Genomic DNA, 21087 nt, shown 5'->3' on the forward strand with positions numbered 1-21087 from the left:
AGCTGAGCAGGTGGTGCTATTTACAAAGGCATTACATACTATTCAACACGCCTGCAAAACCTTTGTTTAATTTCATTCTCTGTGTGTTTGGGTCATTGTCACCAATCCTACTGGTATACAGGACATTGTATTAGGTTCTGTGTTGCTAAGTTAGTTTATAAACTACTTAAATTGACCCTCATTTTAGCTCTCTAAATAATAAAACTAACAAGGAGAAAAGAGAAAAAAATTATGGTATTAAATCATTTAATTCCTGCTACATGCTAGGGTTAATTCAGCATTTTACATTAATTTTCAAATCCTGAAGAGGAGGTTTTATTTTCTGTATTTTACAGACCAAAAAACAGGATTTCGGAGAGCCCTCGTGGCGCACTGTTTGAGTTCTTAGCTGCCAAACAAAGGGCAGCAGCTGAGGAAGAACATTGTGGCAAGCAGCTTCCATAACACATCAAACCGCTGGCTGTCAAATACGTTCCAACTCCTACTGACTCTCTAGGACACAGCAGAAAGTCCCCATCGGGGCTTCCCAGGCTGTAACTTCACAAACCGCATCTGCCTCACGAGTAGCAGCTGGTGGGTTCGAACCACTGATCTCTTGGTTGCAGGTCAGCACTGAACCACTGAGCGTCCAGGTCTCCTTCCATAAACACTGCACTGCCTCAAGTGGATTCCGACTCTCAGGAGCCTTGTCAAACGGTAGAACTGCTCCCTGTGTTCCCCAGGACACTCCGTTTTCACAGAAGCACACAGATCCAGCTTTACACCACAAAGCAGCGAATGTGAAATGCTAACCTTTGGTCAGTAGCTCAGCACTTAACTCTGCCATCAGGGCTCTAAACCAAACCACTGCCTTTGACTCAATTCCCACGCATACAGAACCTATACAGGGTTTCTAAGAGACCCACATTTAGCCAACAGTGCCGCCAGGGCTCCTTACAGCCTTGGAAATCCTGTGGGAGCACTTCTGTGCCCCGTGGGCTTCCTGTAGGGTTACTATGGTCGCAATTAACTGGATGGCACACAGAAAGGGTACTGTGAAGACATGGAATTAGCAACTGTACATTGGTTTGATCTTTTTAAGTTTCCCTTTAAAAATTAAAACATGACACATCACCCTACTGTTTTAACTACGCAGAATGCTTGGCACATAGATGTTAATGCCTACTGAACACTCGAGACAACTTTTCATATACTTGAAGCCATTCCTTAAGAATGTGGTGGTTTTTGCTCAAGGTGAAACACAATCTGTTCTCTTCAGGTGTGGCAGAATTAAGGAATGTTCGTGTTGGAAGGTATCTGAAGAGATGATCTTGACACTACCCTGGAATTTTACCAACGTGGGAACCATACTCAGAAATGTTAAGTGATTGCCTGAGAAATGGCTAGTAAACGGAAAATAATATTAAACGTCAGAGAAAGGAACAAAGGAAGCTTTAGATACAAATTTTATTTTTGAGCTTTTTCATGATGTAATAGAATAGAATTGAAATTATTTTATACAATTATCTGTTAAATAGTTCAAGAAAAGCAAGAAATGTAATCGAGAAATGCAAGCAGACTTTCTCATTCAAAAATTACATAGAAAAAAATTACGTGGTAATTGAGCTCCCTCTCTCACCTTAAATAAGAAACATCAGTGATATTTTCATAATACTTGTATATATTTCTAGGTTCCTGGGTGGTACAAATGGCTTGGCCTTGGGGCTTCTAAATGAGAGGTTGGCAATTCAAGTCCACCCAGTGTGCTGAAGAAAATGCTTGCGATCTTCTTCATGAGATTACAGCCACTACTCTGACACTGGAGAGCGGACGCAAGAGAAATGGAGTTTGGGTTGTATAGATTTCTGGCTCTTCGACTTAAGATTAGCAGTAAAGACACGTTAACAACATCTGGGAGTGCAGCAGGAGCATTCCACCTTTGAGAGTGGTGTGTGAGTACACATTTTAAGAAATAGGCTTAAAATTATTACAGCTTACATTCTTTGATATTTATTTTTTTTAAGGACATTTTTAGGAAATCAGTAGCAATAAATATATTTCCTAATGCTTGGGAATTTTCTCATGAAACACAGAAAGCTATGTTAGAGGAATGCTGACAGGGTTTCTGAAGCTGTAAACCTTATGAGAGTGGCTAGCATGCTTTTTCTCCCCCAGAGGGCCGCTGGCAGGCTTGAACCACCGACTTTATGGTAAACCAACGTTTACCTAACAGCACCATCAGGGATCAATGAAGAAATTCACTTCAACAAGACTATGTGACACTTAATAATTGTCACTGCATACCGCATCGTTCACCTTTGTCATCCATTCTTTGGTTCCTGCTCGTCGCCAGAGCAGAACTGCCCCCGCGGGTTTCTGAGTCGGAAATCAAGTCACTGGCAGTGGCAGTGTGTTCATTCCCACGAACACTGGCTTTGTCTTAAAAAAAAACCTTCCAGAGCTAAAGCATGAAACATAAAGTGTTCCTTTTAATAGACAGATCATTTGACTCACAATAATCAGATATCTAAAAGTAGCTAATTTTGTGCGTACCTGTATTTTTATAAGATGTCAAGCCTCAAAATGGATCAACTGGGTTTTTATTATGGAAAGTTAAAAAGGCGAGTCAAAAAGAATTGCTACAGAATCACATACACCTTTATTAAACAAAAATATCAAAATGTGAAGAATTTCATTGGGAAACCTTACCCCATCCACAGGATATCTCTGATCTTGTATCTTCGGACTTCTGTTTGTTCCTCCACATTGAAAAGGACACATGAGTTCTGCAGTTGGGCATTCTCTCAGAACTCACACCGTGTTCCTTTTCATCCTGGAGGAACAAAGAAGTTTCCCAGTGAAATTCTTCAATGCAACATTCCTGGCCTTTGTCTCACCAATGCAGTTTTCAAGTTTCTTAACACTTCTAGTAAGCCTCCAGGATCACTCTGAGGTCTTGGAGAAACTACCCCTTTGGGATGGATCTGGGGAAAAAAGCACCAAAACTTTCTGAATTGACCCCTGCCTTGATCTTTATCCAACAGATTCCCCTGGGACACCACTATTTTCATTGGACTTTCATTTGTTGGAAGACATCCTATGGAGACTCTATCACTAATAGAACTGATGGTGGAGAATGGTTGGGACGTGTTCTGTTTTGGAACAAATCTATCCATATATGAACGGGAACCCTAGTAGCAAAACTCTTGACTTGCGCTCATACACCAACCCACTGGCACGGACTCCGTCCTTAAGCAGGCTGTGTCAGGTTTCTACGGCTGTGAATCTTGACTGGAGCTCTTTCCCGGAGCAGACAGCTGTGTCCTTCTTTGAAACCTCTAATCTTGAAGTTAGCAAGCCAATGCCTAGCCACTGCTTCACCTCTGACCTTCACTTAACAATAATCATGGTTTGAAATGTACAACTTTTTCACATTATGCATTTAACACCATTAGAATTTATATGATGAGTATTTTCCCTGAATTTTCTTTCTTTTTTCAACTGTTTTATTGGCCTGAGAATTAATTGATTTCCCAAGTTTGTTAACTTCTTTCTGTTCTTGTAAATCTGAATATTAGTTAGTTAGCAACTAACACCATCGTACTTGATCATCTGACTTACATAAGTCAAGGTTGCCTTATGATAAAGCTGATTCCCACTACACAGGCAGGGTAGAACTGCCTACTGGGATTCCATTGCTGTCATCTTGACTGAGCAGATTGCTACAGCTCTCCCCCACTGTGGGGTCAAACTGTGGACATTTTGGTTAGCAGCCAAAGCTTAAACACTGTGCCACCAGAACTCCTTACAAGGGAGTTACAAATAAAGATACTTGGGGCCATGTCAAATAGACTGCAGAAGAGTTTAATTGGCAAACAACTGATTTAGAATTTTCTTCAATTGTCAAAGTAATTTTGTGGCCTTTTGAAAGAAAGCATAATGGAATAATTTTGATATTTAAAATGGCAAGGAACACTGACTTTCACGACACTTAAAATAAATCAGCAGGAATTCATCCTTACTCCTCCACAGGAATTAGCAATTTATCTCTCAATTTACCTACTTCTATTATCCAAAAGTCTACTCATGAGTGAGTGACTCATAGCCCTGAAATATTCCATAAGATTCTATGACAGCATTTCAGAGAGAAATCTCACTTTGCCAACAATGCTGATTAAAATAGGAGAAAGACCCGTGACTCTCCCCTTATTTCATTGCTCTGCTAACTCATTTCTATAATTGGAAATAAAAATTTCTTCATCCTATGTTGTGGGTATTCAAACTCTTGCTATCCTCCTCAGCCCTTAACAGGTAAAGAGCATTTGAAATGGAGTACAAAGAAGTGGAGTCATATAATGGTCTCTCTCTAGTATAGGTGGATTGGGATCCAGGTCACAAGGAACCTCTGAGGTGGCTGGGTGTTCAGACACACCCATTGTAAAGAAATCTCTTAACGGTTCTGCCTGATCCTCTGAGAAACTCTAGTTTAGATTTAGAAGTTTCCAGGGAAGCTAAATCTCAACAAGGGGTTTGGTTCAGAATTTTCCAAATGTCCTAGGGCCTTCTTATAATTCACTGAGAAGAAGAAAAAAATCAAGGCAGATTCATGGTTCTACTTCAATGCGAAATTTCATCTTGGGTTTGAAGTAAGATGCATCTCTGATCATGGAGAGAAGACAGGATTTCTCCTGGTGGGATCACCTGGTTACAGGACTGTCCTACTGCTTGGTTCGCATTTTTTAAATTACATCATTTCCACAGAGCAACATTCAAATAGAAATCTACCCCGGTGTGCAATTCTTGTGACTAGAACCTGTCTTAATAAAGATACTAAAACCTCAAAGAGACAGATATAAAATTTAAGCTCACATTAAGAAAGGTTGTCATGACAACTTAGCTTGAAGATATGTATTTTTAAATCTAAGTAAATTTAGCATTCAAAACACATTTGCATCTCCCTCAGAGGTTCTGAATTGAGAATATTTTCCCATTTCCTTTTGAATCTACACCTCCTTGAAAACTTTTAAAACTCATGACTACACTAGCAGCGTATTAAACACCTATTACCAGAATGTCTTACATTAGAAAACTCCAATTCTATTACTCTTTACTCTCAGCAGACTTACACTTCTCCCTTTCATACTGTACACAGGCTGTGCCACTGAGTTTCTATAAGGTCCTTTTAAACTTTAAAAATCAATGATCTATTAGCTGAGGAATTTGCAACATCAGCAGCAAACCAGGAAAATTGATCACATCTAATGCTGGAGTATTAAACAATTCATACAAATGACCACAATAAAGATTGCTCTTTAACTTAGCCACCCAGTTCTTAGATGTCTCTTCTCACTTTGAAATATCTCCAGTATTCTTAATCAGCATCAATGTTGACAGTTTTCCATAGGATACCTAGTTTAATTATTCTTGTTTTTAAATCATTTTAGTTTAATTATTCTTTGATCCTCAATAGCTGCTTCTTTCCCTACTACAGCTTAAAACTGGTGCCTCCTGTGTTCTTTGCTCTATACAACAAAAACAAAACTCAATGCTATAGGGTCAACTTCCACTCAGCAACCCTATGGGGACAGAGTAGAACTGACTCTGTTTCCTAAGCTGTAAATCTTATATGGGATCAGAAGACCTCATCTTTCTCACTTGGAGCAACCAGTGGGTTCAAACTTCTGACCTTATGATTAGCAACCCAACATATATAGTCATCTACAAATTCTATGTCCCTTTTGGCTTCCAATCCTAGGGCCTACAGAAATGCTGAGTGCTAGATGGCCCAAGGTAGTAAAGTTTTGGGGCATGAGGCTGCGGGGTTCCCCCGCCGGGAGTGAAGCCAAGGAGAGGTCGTAATAATATAAAATGTTCTCTGCTACATGGGATTATCATGAGTCAGAATAGACTCTGCAACAGTGGGCCATTGAGTTGATTCTAACTCATAGCAATCACACAAGGTCAGTTTCTGAGATTTTAACTCTTTACAGGAGTAGAAAACCCATCATTTCCCTGTGGAGTGATTGGTGGTATTGATCTTCTGACCTTATGGTTAACAGCCCAATTGCATAACCATAAGCCACCAGAACTCCCAGGGTTAAGACCTAGCACATAATAAATGCTCAATAAATCTGACCTACATGGGGACCATTTATTGGAGTATGAACAGGAGAAGTTAGGGGAGAAGAGCATGTCAGGAGATGTGCAGAGTGCTGTATTCTCTAAGAGAATATGGAGCTTAATGGTTTGTTTCTAAGACTATGATCGTTCCAAGTCTAGAAGAGATCCAAATACTGTGCATAGTTTAAGGAACTAGTTGAGACTGGTGTGCCTGGAGATTCCTATCTGACTCTAGATCAAATGGGTTCTATAGAACACTAGGTCCAGGAACCACAGGATTCACCAGGGAAAAAGGGGTACCTTCCTGAAATACATCTCGGATCTCTGGAATTAAACCAAGTTTTAAAAGGTTTTTTATTTCTAACAACATTTCTCAGCACTCCTGACACGCTAATTAGCAACTGTATTATAAATATTTGAGGAAGAAGATAGTATGGATAATGAGAATGATTAATTAGAAAACTTTTTCCTCAAAATTATTTCACGAGAGTATTTTCCAAGGTATACATGTTGGGATGCTCTTGTTAACCCTTGTCAAAAACCCAGACCCTTAAATATTTCCTGGCTCGGTGAGGAGCTAGTGACAAAATGACACTGTTTGTGGTCATCAGGTCAATATTCTGGCTCCCAACAAGGCGGCATCACCGGGTGAAGAAAAACTGTTGACCATTCACATCACAGTCCAGTCCTTAGTCATCTGCACTTCCCAGGGACTCCCCCATTCTACTGTAAATCTATGGTGATAGCTAATATAGGATGACTGAAACACAGCCATACAGCTGAAACTACTTACAGGGTATTCGGCATACAAGGAAGATGTTATTAGCGATGGATGCACTTTGGCTACCTAGAAATAGTTTTTTTTTCCTCCTCAGGTTTTTATTTACTTTTTAAGTCATGTTACTAGGGGCTCGTACAACTCTTATCACAATCCACACATACCTCCATTGTGTAAGCACCCTACAAATCTTTTTTAACTATTATCTAATTTCAATAATTTTTTTTTTTTTACTATACACATCCATACATTCCACGCCCCAATCATTCTCAAAGCATTTGCTCTCCACTTAAGCCCTTTGCATCAGGTCCTCTTTTTTTTTCCCCTCCCTCCCCGCTCCCCCCTCCCTCATGTGCCCTTGGTAATTTATACATCGTTATTTTGTCATATCTTGCTCTATCCGGAGTCTCCCGTCCCCCCCTTCTCTGTCGTCCCTCTCCCAGGGAGGAGGTCACATGTGGATCCCTGTAATCAGTTCCCCCTTTCCAACCCACTCACCCTACGCTCTCTCCCAGCATCGCCCCTCACACCCCTGGTCCTGAAGGTATCGTCCACCCTGGATTCCCTGTGCCTCCAGCCCTCATATGTACCAGTGTAAAACCTCTGCCCTATCCAGCCCTGCAAGGTAGAATTCAGATCATGGTAGTTGGGGGGAGGAAGCATCCAGGATCTGGGGGAAAGCTGTGCTCTTCATCGGTAATACCTTGCACCCTGACTGACCCATCTCCTCTCCTAAGCCCCTCTATGAGGGGATCTCCAGTGGCCGACACTTGGGCCTTGGGTCTCCACTCTGCACTTCCCCCTTCATTCAATTTGGTATATATATAAATATATACATATATATATATACATATATATATATACATACACACACACATATTCTTTTTTTTTTTTTGCATGATGCCTTATACCTGGTCCCTTTGACACCTCGTGATCGCACTGGCTGGTGTGCTTCTTCCATGTGGGCTTTTTTGCTTCTGAGCTAGATGGCCGCTTGTTTATCTTCAAGCCTTTAAGACCCCAGACACTATCTCTTTTGATAGCCGGGCACCATCAGCTTTCTTCACCACATTTGCTTATGCACCCATTTGTCTTCAGCGATCCTATCATGGAGGTGTGCAGTCAATGATATGATGATTTTTTGTTCTTTGATGCCTGATAACTGATCCCTTTGGGATCACTCGCTCACTCAGGCTGGTGTGTTCTTCCATGTGGGCTTTGTTGCTTCTGAGCTAGATGGCCGCTTGTTTATCTTCAAGACTTTAAGACCCCAGTCACTATCTCTTTTGATAGCTGGGCACCATCAGCTTTCTTCACATTTACTTGTTCACCTACTTTGGCTTCAGCAGTTGTGTCGGGAAAGTGAGCATCATAGAGTACCAATTTAATAAACAAAAGTATTCATGCATTGAGGGAGTGCTTGAGTAGAGGCCCAAGGTCCTTCCGCCACCTTAATATTAAACCTATAAATGTATATAATTAGATCTATTTCCCAATCCTCATATATATGTTTGCATGTACACGTCTTTGTCTAGACCTCCATCAATGCCCCTTGATTCCCAGCTCCTTCTTCCCTCTCCCTTGACTTTCCTCCTGCCCCACAACCATGCTCCGTCCCCACCTGGGCTACAGCTATACCTCTTCTCTACGCAACCTTACCCTTGATCATTCCCCATCAGGCCTGTCACTCCCCCTCACTACCATTTTGGGTCCCATGTTGTTCCCTTGTCCCTGTGTTTATTAACACCACTTCCTTACCCTCCTCCCCCTCCCCTACCCGGATCTGTCTGTCCCCCAGGAACTGTCTGTCCTATTGTTTTTCCTCCAGATAGTTCATCCAGCCTAATTTCAATAATTTACTTTGTTTTAAGTGCATAGAAAATAACCCCAAGAAAGATTTCATTTATTCATTCATTCAAAAACAGTACGGAGAAGTTAAACTTTACTACATTATCGATCATATAGTTACAATGGTACGCTTACAAATTTTTCCTCTGGAATCATGTGTTAAAAAATAAAGTAAGAATGTACAAGTAGTTAAAACATCTATAAATTCGTTTAAAATTTACCAAAAAGAATATGTGACTGGTCATGGGATTTTCTTTTTTTTTTTCTGAGTGAGTCAGTGAGTGAGTGAGTGAGTGAGTGAGTGAATGAGTGAGTCAGTGGGTTAGTGAGTGAGTCAGTGAGTGAGTGAGTGTGTGAATGAGTGAGTCTGTGAGTCAGTGGGTTAGAGTGAGTGAGTGAGTGAGTGAGAGAGTGAGTGTCAGTGAGTGAGTGAGTGAGTGAGAGAGAGAGTGAGTGAGTGAATGAGTCAGTGAGAGAGTGAGAATGAGTGAAAGAGAGAGAGAGTCCTGGTCATGGGATTTTCTTACACGTTATAAGATGATCCATTCTCGGTCTTTAGAAATATAGCAACCTAATGTAAATAAACGATCTAATGAGGAGTCAAACTAGAAGGAATATAATTTCCTGGTTTACATTGCCTGAATGTTGAACACAAATTTTATAGCTAACCATTGTCATAAAATTCTATCAATTGATTTATATTCAAAAGTCTATTGTTTAAAGACTTAAGAAAAATGTTTATAATGAAATTTGTTACTTGTGTAAAATATCTGTGCATGAGAGATGGGGGATGGAGAATGTCTTACCAACATTTCTTTTTTAATTTTGCAGTTGTTGTTGCCTTCTGAATAACTGACTTTTTGCTATTATAATCACAGCTGCTCTGAGGAGTCCCTAAGTGGACATTGTATTTCTGCTGGAAACACACCTAGGAACAGAATACATGTTGTTAGTTTAAGAACTGTCTGACATTTTACCAAAGTGGTTGTACTGTTTTACACTTCCACAAATATGTGAGAGTTCTGGTTGCTCTCTCTGTCGTTCTCAACCTTCCGAATGCCTGGACCCTCATGTTGTGGTGACCCCCAACCATAAAGTTATTTTCGTTGCTACTTCCTAATTGTAATGTTACTGTTATGAATCAGGTGATCCCTGTGAAAGGGTTGTTCAACCCCCCAAAAGGGTGGCAACCCACAGGTTGAGAACCACTGCTCTATATCCTTATTACTAGGCATTACTAGTCTTTTCTACTTTGGCCATATTGGTTGATACTTGCATTTCCTTGTTTTGTGGAGTCAAATATTTTTTACATGCATTATTAGTCATCCATACCCTTCATTATCAGCTGGATGCTCAAATCTTTTAAACCTCTTATTATTGAATAGTTTTGTTTTATTTTCCCCAACCTGGTAGTGAAATGGTTCTGTATTGGGCTGGTAGTGGCACGGTCAGCAGTACGAAACCAGTCCCTTCTTGGGAAAAGGAAGAGGCTTTCCATTCCCCTCAAGACTTACAGTCTCCGAAATCCACAGGGGCAGTTCTACCCTGCCTGTAGGGTTACTATGAATCAAAATTGACCTATCACAGTGGAATGATTTTTTTTAGGTTTGAACTATTGTGTTAGTGTTGGTCAAATAAATGGGAAGTGTATCATGAGACATTATTGATACATCAAGTATATTGACTGATTTTCTTAGTACTAGAACAAAAGGTACAGTATAAAATCCTGTTACGTGTATATGGAATTAGCCATCAATGAATTAGTTCAAACCCTCAAAGTTGGAAGAAAAGTTATGGAAGATACACTCAAAGAACTCAAGATGCAACATTTTTCACAGTTGGTGGCATATTACCCTTATGGAAACCAGATCTTGAGACCAATGAATAAGACTGGATTAATACTGTTTTAAGGAATCTTTTAATTTTATTTTTATATATCTTTTATTGGGGCTCATACACCTCTTATCACAATCCATACATACATCAATTGAGTAAAGCAGCCTTATACATTCGTTGCCCTCGTCATTCTCAAAGTTCGCCTTCCACTTGATTTCCTGGAATCAGCTCATTTTCCTTTTTATCCCTCTCCCTCCCTCCCCGCTCCCACCTGCACCGTTTATAAATAATTATTTTATCTTATCTTACACTGCCCAGCGTCTCCCCTCACCTACTTTCCCATTGCCCATCTCCCAGAGAGGCGGTTACACATAGATCTCCAAGATCGGTTCTCCCTTTCTACACCCCCTTCCTTCCCGGTGTTGCCACTCCCACCGCTGGTCCTGAGGGGTTCATCCGTCCTAGATTCCCTGTGTTTCCAGATCCCTACTGCACCGCTGTGCATCCTCTGGTCTAACCGGGTCCGCAAGATAGAATTGGGATCATGATCACTGGGAGGGAGGAAGTGTTCAAGAACTAGAGGAAGGTTTTGAGTTTCATTGTTGCTACACTGAACCCTGAGTGACTCATCTCCTCCCCTCTACCCCTCTGTCCAGATGTCATTGGGTCCCCATCACGCACTCCCCCTATTTCACGGTGATGTGATTCACCTCCCCTGCCTTTGTTGTTTGAGACTGGTCTCCTCTGCCCTTCACGATCACACATGTTGGTGTGCTGCTCTGTGTGGGCTTTGTTGCTTCTGGTCTAGATGGCCGCTTGTTTACTTTCAAGCCTTTAAGTCCCCGGACGCTCTATCTTTCAATAACTGGGCACCATCAACCTTCTTCACCACACTTGCTTATGCGCACATTCGTCTTCAGCATTTATGTGAGGAAGGTGGTCACACAATGATTGTTTTTGTTCCTTGGTGTCTGCTACCTGGTCCATTCAACACCTTGTATTCACTTAGGCTGTGTGCTTCCTCTCTGTGGGCTTTGTTGCTTCCGAGCTAGATGGCCGTTTGTTTGCCTTCATGTCTTTAAGACCCCAGATGCTATATCTTTTTGATAGCCGGGCACCATCAGCTTTCTTCACCACGTTTGCTTACACACACGTCTTCAGTGATCATGTCGGGAAGGTGGGTATCATGGAAGGACCGTTTAGCTGGGCAAGGTGCTATTGTATTGAGGAAGTATGTGTGAGGAGGCCCAATGCTATCCTGCTACTGAACCTATAAATAAATACACATAGGTCTATTTCTCCCATAATCATAAATATATTTACATATGTACATGTCTGTATTTAGGCTTCTCTGTATGCCCTTTGCCTCCTACTCCTTTCCTCTATTTCCTTACACTTTCCTCCCATCCCACTACTATGTTCAGCCTTCATTCTGGTTTCAGTAATTCCTCTCAGTTACCTTGCCCTTGGTCACCCCCTACCAAACCCCTCCCTCCACTTCTTTTTATTCTTAATATTGAGAGGTTTGGGTTGTTTTGACTTTTCAGTCTGATTCAATTAAACTATTTGCAATGTTGCTTATTTCCCCTTAAAAACAATACAGTAAACCTCACTGAGAATATTAAGACAGTTTGGAGTTTTTATCTTTTATGCACTGTTTCTGTCTTCTTTTACAGCATTTCTTCTAGAAGATGGGGAAAACCAGAGGATATATATTCAGTTGGTTTGTAACAAACTGTTTGTGTGTCTCCCTCAGCTTATAACAAATTATTGTAACAATCCCTTGTTCTTTCAGCCGAGCTATTACTGTAAGTTTCATTCGGACTGTTTTCATCTCTGCAGGTCTGCCAGAAGAGCCCAAAGCCACATTGTACTCGTCTTGACTTCCTGACTTTCATAGTAACAGAGCTGCTTTGTTGTCAAATCTTCCCCACAGCTCCTCTCCTTCTGCCTTAATCACTGATCTTCAGTTATTTAGAAAACAGCCATAGGACTGCTAAGAAAAATGAGGTCACTAAGTTATTCCTTAATACTACTGGACACAGCCTCAGCTTTACATTAGAACTGGGCTTTTAAAATGATTTTCAATCTGATAATCACATATGAAAAAGGCATTTTTTAGGTTAACTGCTTTTTATTGATTAGTGGGTGTACAGATGGCTTCAGGGAAGAATTTGAATGTTTGTCCCAGAGTCTACAAACAACACTATAACAAATTTTCAACACACAACTTTGTAGGAGTTATAATAACATTTCAATTTAAAGAAAAGGAAGAGTATGAAAAGTAAAGGGGAATTTTTCTTAGGATATCGAAGTAATTTCATTAAATGCTCATTGTAATGCCTAAATTATTATATGGCTTTCGCATATTCATTGTGCATGACTGGATGGAGAAATAAAGCCACTTTAATAAAAATACATGATAAGGAAATGAGAGAAAAAGTGAAAATTATAAAAGTCTTCACTTACACTCTGGTTAAAAATATTAAAAGTTCCAGTTAGAGCAATGACTATCGGTTCAAATATATTAAATTAAAAAATAAAAAGGTATGTCTGTAAAAAATTGCGCCTGTGTAAAAATAGATTAGCTGATCTAAATCAGAATCTCAGTGGTGACTATCTGTAAAGTAACTGTTTACAAGTGTGCTTTTAGATGCTCTACAATACATTTATTTTCAGAATTTAAAAGAAATAGTTTTGATTTTAAAACTGTTCTAAGCTAAAAAACAAAATTCTTCAGAGACAATAAGTAATGAGAGAATCTATTTATATGACACAATAGATTTGCAGTTAGGTGTTAAAGAGCGTAGGAATTTTTCATTTTCCCCAAATGTGGGAAAATTAATTCTGCCTTAAATTTTATGAGGACAAAGTACGGAAGAGTTCTTTGATTCTATTTTTAAAATGCTCTGTGCTATTCTTCCATCTTAATATCTATTTATTTGAAAGCATTCAATTGAATTCATTGTAATGTTTCTTGTATTTTTGGTGAAAATTTAAACAGCCAATTAGCTTCCTCTTTTTTTAACCAATTTTAACCAATTTTACAATGTTATCAGCACTGCCATCGTTTCCATTCTGTTTGTTTTGTATCCACTGTTCTAGCTTCCCATTCTCTTACGGTCTCACTTTTGCCTTTGGGCAACGGCCAGTTGGTCTCCTATCAGTCAGTGTCTGAAGGAGCACAGTGCTCACCAGTAATAGGGTGTATGTGTAAGCCAATCTGAGATCTGTCTGAAGGGTGAGACGCAGAGAGAGCTTCGATTCCATATGCAAGGTTATTGTAGGGTAATTGACAGAAGTGAGTCTTGTTTTACATTTTTGAGCTGCCATTTTTAACAATAAATTTATGAACTATTAAAAATGCTTAACAAAATCTATAATTTTTTAAGCAACAAAATAAGTTATCACTTCAAAATCAATTTTAAAACCACTTGAGGCGTGCTTTGAGCCATCAGTGACACTAAGACTACGAAATTCCAATCATTAGATAACAGGACAACAGTGAAGAGGACTTTTGTACATGATGCACGGACTTTTATTTTGAAAGAATTCTCTGGAATGTGATTTGTTTTTAGTGTTCTAAGTGAGTAATTTGAACAATGGGCAAAATATGCATATTTGGCTGATTCGTCTATGTCCTATTTTCTTTGACTCTTATCTTTATTAGTAATTATACACTGCATCATTTATTGGCAGTAATGCAAAGCCCTGGGTCTCTGGCTCAGCTGACCTGTTTTGACTTGATCATTGCTCATTGAATCTCATTTGCTTCTAAATTTCACTGTGCTTATCCGATCAGAACTTACTAATACATGTTTTACCTGTCAATTGCCTACTCCATATCCTTTCACAGCCAATTTCCAACCCACTCAAGGTACCTGAATAACAAAGGAAGATAACTCCACATACATGAGCCATAACAAATGATAGGGGGAAGGAAAATAAACGTTTCAGAATTTAAATTATTTCACAAATAAATAATCTCCTTAAATTCTCTGTTGACCAATCATACAATGGTCTAAAGTGTTAGCTATTTAACCATAAACACAACCAAGTAACTCAATAACTGACTTACATCTTTGAAACTAACATTACAAATGAAATTCAGCAGTTATAAAAATAAACTCACTTGTAAACAATTATCATTTTACTTCCTATCCTATCTGCACTTGGCATACTTCCTTGAGTTATTGTCTTAAAGAAAAAAAAAGTTTTTTAATTGTTCAGTGTGACCAGAACACTGCACCAGAACATAATGCTACCAAAATATTTTATATAAAATTTACCACTACTCATTAGTACTAAAGATACTTAAATATTAAATAGCCCTTGTATTTCTTTGCTTACTAGTGAGAATGAATATTTTTTATGTCTTTCCTCCTATAAAGGTTGTTTCCTCATGTCTTTATATATCTATTTGATGTTTTTCTTCTAAGTTTGTAGGTAATCTATGTAATGCAGATAGTATCTACCTTTGTCATAAATGTATTTTCCACTGTTTTCATTCTTTGTGTGCTTTTTGGTTTTGATTAGTGTGCCCTCATTTCTTAATCACAAGAACACTATATTTAATATATGACATATTTCTATAACCCATTTAGGAATTCCTTTTCTCCCCACAAATGAAAATTAGTTGAATAATATAGCGCTACTAAAGTTTCCAGAAAAATGGAAGATTAAGCATCAATCCTAGTTTGTCATTTAGGAGGGGCACTTCTAAGTACATTCAGAAACAACTGTACTATTTTCCACATAATTCAGAACTGTTCAAAATAGACAGTTAAGTCATTAAATTAAAATGAATACTGGCAAGGCAAAAAATGGCAAATACAAGGTAGAGGACATAGTAAACTACTTAACTGAATGAAAATCACTAAAATACAAACTATTTTATAACTATAAAATAAAAATTATAGATGTCAGGGGCTCAAGCGGAAGGAGAGGTTTTAAGAATGATGATGGAGGCGGGTGTGTGGGTGTGCTTGGCACAGTGGATGGATGTATGGATTGTTATGGGAATTGTGCAAGCCCCCAATAAAATATTTAATTAAAAATTTTTAATAAAAATAATAACCTAGGAAATAAAATTAAAGTGTATTGTTTTCTTTCCCTTTAGGTTGATTTACTGAAAGTATGAAAAGACTGCTTCTAAAAATAAAAGACTATTTTATTAGTTTCAGAAGACATTATACTCAAGCCTCTATAAAATTTTTTCCAAGAATATTAATCTTAAAGAAAAAAAAAAAAAGAACTAAGAAAAGGAATTTTTTTAAAAGACAAAAAAGTAAAAAATCAAAAATTTAAAGTATAATGCTAAAACATCTCAATAAAATTACTAGTATAGTGGTACACCAAGTATACATATATATCCTGCATTAAGAAAATTTGTTATATAAAAATACAAATTCACATAAGAAAAATACAAAGTTTATGTAGCAAAATGATAGTTGATTTATAAAAGGATTCAATGTAAGAACTCGTAAATGGCTAATTTCCTCAGTCTATTTAACAAGATATTTAGTGTTTAAGATTTTAATATCTCGGGGAGCTGATATCAGGGTCTCAAGTGGGAAGAGAATGCTTTGAAAATGATGATGGTGGCATATGTGCAAATGTGCTTTACACATGAATGAATGTATGGATTGTGATAAGAGATGTAAGAGCCCCCAATAAAAGTATTTAGTTAAAAAAAGTATCTAGTAATTAAAAAATTAAACATTAAAAAATGACACAAAGAGGGGTTCCCCACCCTCTCTCACACACCCTCGTCAACTCTACCCCTGCACCCAAACAAAATAAATCTGTTTTATACCATCAAAAAAAAAAAAAAGATTTTAAGATCTCTTTGAGACAGTGATCCAGGCTTCTTCCCTTGACGATGTGACCAGTTCATACTTTGTTTCAATAGCTTGTCCCTCTACAGAATGTAGGTGCAGTCTTCTTACCAAGACACTCAGAAGCACTGTGGTCACCATATATGCCAACCTAGTCAAGAAGAAAGGTAACTATTTACTAAGCTGCCAATCATAGAAATCGCACTTTAACTATACAGATAATCATTTTTATCAACAATGATCATCAGAATGTTACGTAGAGGCTAGCAATGTCTTTTTATGTCGCTTTCTCTCTCTCATCTCACCTCAACTCTGGGCATTCCTGTGCCCCTGAGAATCCAAGCAAGGAGAATATTTTCATTGCCGATTCATCAGCAAACCGGTCTGGATCAAACCTAAAATGAAGATTTTAAACCGGTTTTTACCACAGAGCAGCTCCACGGACAGTTTACGTGTGACACATATGAGAAAACATGCATGGGACAAAGTTTAAATGCTAATGAAGAGCAAGTGCTGTGACATTACATTTATTACGTGCCTCAATTATATTATTTCTACACAATATAGATGCAAAATGTGATTCTCGGAAACCAGCAAGGAATGAGAATGGTAACACAGATTTATATTCTTTCACAATGAAAGGATAAATCATACAAAATCATCTAGTTAATATTTTCAAAATTTGAATGTATTTTAAATACCTGACCATCCATATGTGAGACATTAAATAGTTTTTTAGTGAAAATTTATTTCTTAAAATTGGAGATTCTATCCTTAAAATTAAATTTATTAACTGTAATATACCAAAATTTACTATTATGTAAAAATGAAGAGACTAGAAAGGCTTGTCATTAATTCTATAGAAGTTCACTGGGGAATGGCTATAAGAAAAACAAAACAAATAATCTACCTATCTTAAAGCATAAAAATTCCTCTCAGAAATGATTTTCAAAGCTGAATTATTCTGAGGACATTTAAAAAGATTATTTTCTTAAAAGCAAAAGGAAACATAAATTATCTCTCACTTTTGGATACATTATGGTTATGAGACAGTACATATCAAACTGAATCCCTTTTCCCTTCTGTAACTCTTGAAATTTGAGACTTAAAATGTTTATTTCACAGTATTTATATTTTCAGATTAAGAGATAAAACTTAATTTTTCAAATTATTTTAAGACACCACACATTTTAAAGCATCAAATTAAAAATAAAACAAAAATCCCTTAACTTGTCATTTAATTTCATATACTGAGGTTTTAAATGTTTCTGTCTTCATTCTTTTCCATTAAGAATTAAGGATTTTCATTGTGAATGAGGGGGAGTGCTTACCAAGGCTTCAGATAACATGCTGAGGATTGTGGAACCATACACTGCATGGGGGTACCCAAACATGAAGTCGATGAAGGAACTCATGTACAAGTGTGGTTGTGGACAAATCAGTAAGGAGCGTATTGCCCTGACAGGTAACACTCTGATTGCATGGTCTCTTGGTAAATATTGCACCATCTGCAGGAGGATCTGATTCATGAGAACTATACTGTTGGTAAACGCTTCAAAGATGACTTCCTGTGGTCCTCCAAATGATCTTCTCCATGAGGTGGGATGAAGAAAACGACCACCCATTTCGTAAAAGGTGCAGATGCAGGCAGCAGGGAAGCCCAGATCAACAGGCTTATTAGATGGATGAACTAAGGTAGCTGCCATGATTATTTCTTTAATGTGGTCTCTTAATAAAACAGTGACTGCTTCCAAAGCAGAAAAAATTGTCTAGGGTCTTAAAACAAGCAGAGATCTAAGTGAGATATCAGCTAAGTCTATGGGGAAGAGGCACAAGAGCCCATGACATCAAAAGATTGTAAATAATAAAATTCAAGCTCAGAGGAGGGAACTGTACTAAAGCTTAACTATACCTGGTTTCCAGACGGCTATGGATAACAGTGAAAGCCCAAAATCTACTTATTGGCAGTGTCCCCACTTGGATGAAGCCTCCACTGAATTCCCTCAGACCACTGACTAGGGTTTGAATAGTCTTGCCCTCTGACAGGTTTCACTGGAAAGTGGATTACTGCAGATATATTTAGGTTGAACATATTAAACATATTGTCATTTGCTTTCCCTTTTAAGCCATTTTAAATTTGCTCCACTTTCTATACTGTTTTCTCTTAAAATGAGTTTTTCTGTGTTTTACTTTGTTGTTGTTGTTGGGGTTATATGGTTTTCTTATATAAAATCCAGGATAGATAAATATACAGATAATAATGCTACAAATAGTTCCTTAAGGTTATGGCAGGGAAGGTTGGGATAACGGGGAGCTAAAAATAATAGGTATGAGAATGAAGAAAATGTTCTAAAATTGATTATGGTAATGACTGCACAATTCCTTTTTTATTGCACAATTCTTTTAAATACATTATGTTAATAAAACATTTTTGTAAAAATGAGAGCGCTAGTATTTCTACTTCAATGTTTTTAACTCAACACATGTAAGATTTTATCTTCCTTCCCTAATCAACTCTTGAGCTCTTGCTTAGGCTTTCTCACCTGTTCCCTGAAGCTAGAAAACTGGAAGCCATCTTAAGTCTCCTCCCTCTCTTTTCCACAAAAATCTAACCTACTTCATCCAAATTCATCTTCCAGGCTTGTCTTACGGCAGGATTTACCCATCTAGCCTGAGCCTGTATCGCTGCTATATTTCTTACAAGTAAACACACAAAAATAAGTTTTCTTATAAAACTTTACCTTTTGCCTTGCCTCTTTCACACTATTCCACAAGCTATTATCATAAGAAGAATGTATTGTTTCTAAAAGGTAAATTCAACTCTCTATCACCCACTTAAACCCTCATTCTTCGGAACTGTTGTTGGTTGCTGCTGCCATCTCTATTCCAAACGTACAGCAACCCCATGTGTGAAAGGTAGAACTTAAAAAGAGGACCTGATGCCAAGGGCTTAAGTGGAGAGCAAATGCTTTGAAAATGATGAGGGCAATGAATGTGCAGATGCGCTTTACACAATTGATGTATGTATGGAATGTGAAAAGAGTTGTATGAGTCCCTAAGAAAATGTTTAAAAAAAAAAAAAAGTAAAACTTCTGCACAGGGCTTTCCAAGACTGTCAGCCCCTTTCAAGGGCACACTTCCAGGCCTGTCTTCCAAGGTGCCTCTGGGTGGGATCACACCATCATCTCTTAGTTAGTACTACAGTGCTTACCCATTTGTGTCACCACATTGTCTAAATTAATATTAACCAAAATGTGATCCATAAAACAAAGTTCATTTCCCAGGTGTTTGAGAATCAACAGAATCACCAAGAGCTTTCACTATGCTAATGGGGACTGTGAGCACAAAAGAGGAGGTCGTGTTTTCCCCACCTGGAGCTCACAGGACACTTGACTGTTTTCCAAATGCTGCTCAGCAGCTGAACAGTAGATGACCGAGACTGGGAGAAGAAAAGGCAACTGCATGCATGACCTATTTAGCAAAAGTTTGAAGTTTCACTGCAATTCAAGGAAGGAGATCTGGTACTTAAACAAATCTTAGGAAAGAAGTGATAAAGAGTAGCAGCAGATAAGACATCCATGTAAGAGAAAAGGCAGTGAACAGACGATGTAAAGGCAAGGCTATGGATTTCTTTTATAATTGTTGCATTTAATTTTCTTGAGAATTAGAAAATAAATGTACATAAGATACAAAGAGATAAAAGGCAACAACACAAAGAGTGATAATCATACTTGTGTGGTGACGGCCAAGTGCTAGGATCCTGAAGTACAACTCCAAGGGCATAAAGGACAAGGGTCTGCAAAGGAAAAAAAATCATTTTGGAGGGCTGAAAACAGAAATAAAAATTTGTTAATATATTTGCTCGATTCCTGCAATGAACAGGGAAACACGAAACAACAAAAACATTTTCCCCAGAATGTTTGAGAACATGATGACTCAAAAATTATGTGAAAGATTCATAAATCCAGAACAGGTGAGTATTTGAAAGGGAAAGGCCTTCTCATGTATTGTTAACTAAGTCTAAGTTGGTTATTGGAAAGTACACATGCAATCTGACCAAAAAATACAATTCTAAGATTACACAATAACTATATATTTATAGTAGTTAAAAAAAAATCAATCTAAATTTGTATCAACATGATTGCTTAAATAAAGTAATGCTACATTCATACAGTGGGATCTTATAAAACCACTAAAAATAATGAACCAGCTCTGTATCAACTGATAGTTACAATAATAAAGATGATATATTCAGTAAGAAAAAGGAAAGTTTTCAACATACATTTCTAACTGACAACTAAAATACATATAGCAATATAATGGATTGGTTTCTCTCATCTGAGGCATATAAGATTGAAGAAAATCAAAGGTACTCAAAAACAATATGAACAGAGGACTAATCACCATCTAAGATCCTGAAACCAAGAAGAACTAGATGGTGCCTGGTTACCATCTGCTATGAAATGGATCACCTTCAGAAGGGAAAAGATTGTAGCGTGAAACTCACAACCAGACAAAGAACAGGTTTACAGGTCAAAATGAGACCAGTGACACTATGGCCCTCTGTGACCCTTCCACACTGGAACAGAAGTATCCCCTGTGGCTCCATTTCCAGCCACACAGCAGGTGTCCATACAGTGACCAATGGCAGGCGGGGAACACCCTTCTAAGGAATAATCAACTTTTTGC

The 21087-nt window shown here is 38.1% G+C and overlaps 1 protein-coding gene across 6 annotated transcripts in view; it reads right to left on the reverse strand.

The window, feature by feature from the left end:
• Positions 1 to 1576: 1576 nt before the first annotated feature.
• Positions 1577 to 21087, reverse strand: part of CYP20A1 (cytochrome P450 family 20 subfamily A member 1) — a 51920-nt gene continuing 32409 nt past the window's right edge. For 2 of the 6 annotated variants that reach the window (XM_075530012.1, XM_075530010.1), the window contains exons 11-13: positions 20130 to 20194; positions 16704 to 16793; positions 8780 to 16549 (exon numbers count right to left, since the gene is read on the reverse strand). In XM_075530012.1, coding sequence (XP_075386127.1) covers positions 16399 to 16549; positions 16704 to 16793; positions 20130 to 20194 — 306 coding nt within the window. In that variant the 3' untranslated portion in view covers positions 8780 to 16398. Of the gene's footprint in view, positions 2441 to 2622; positions 2813 to 8779; positions 16550 to 16703; positions 16794 to 20129; positions 20195 to 21087 lie in introns of those variants that run through there. The other 4 variants (XR_012779378.1, XR_012779377.1, XM_075530011.1 and 1 more) reach the window with 4 other exon arrangements.

The sequence above is a fragment of the Tenrec ecaudatus genome, chromosome 13 (genome assembly GCF_050624435.1).
Source record: "Tenrec ecaudatus isolate mTenEca1 chromosome 13, mTenEca1.hap1, whole genome shotgun sequence".
In the NCBI taxonomy this organism is placed as follows: Eukaryota; Metazoa; Chordata; class Mammalia; order Afrosoricida; family Tenrecidae; genus Tenrec; species Tenrec ecaudatus.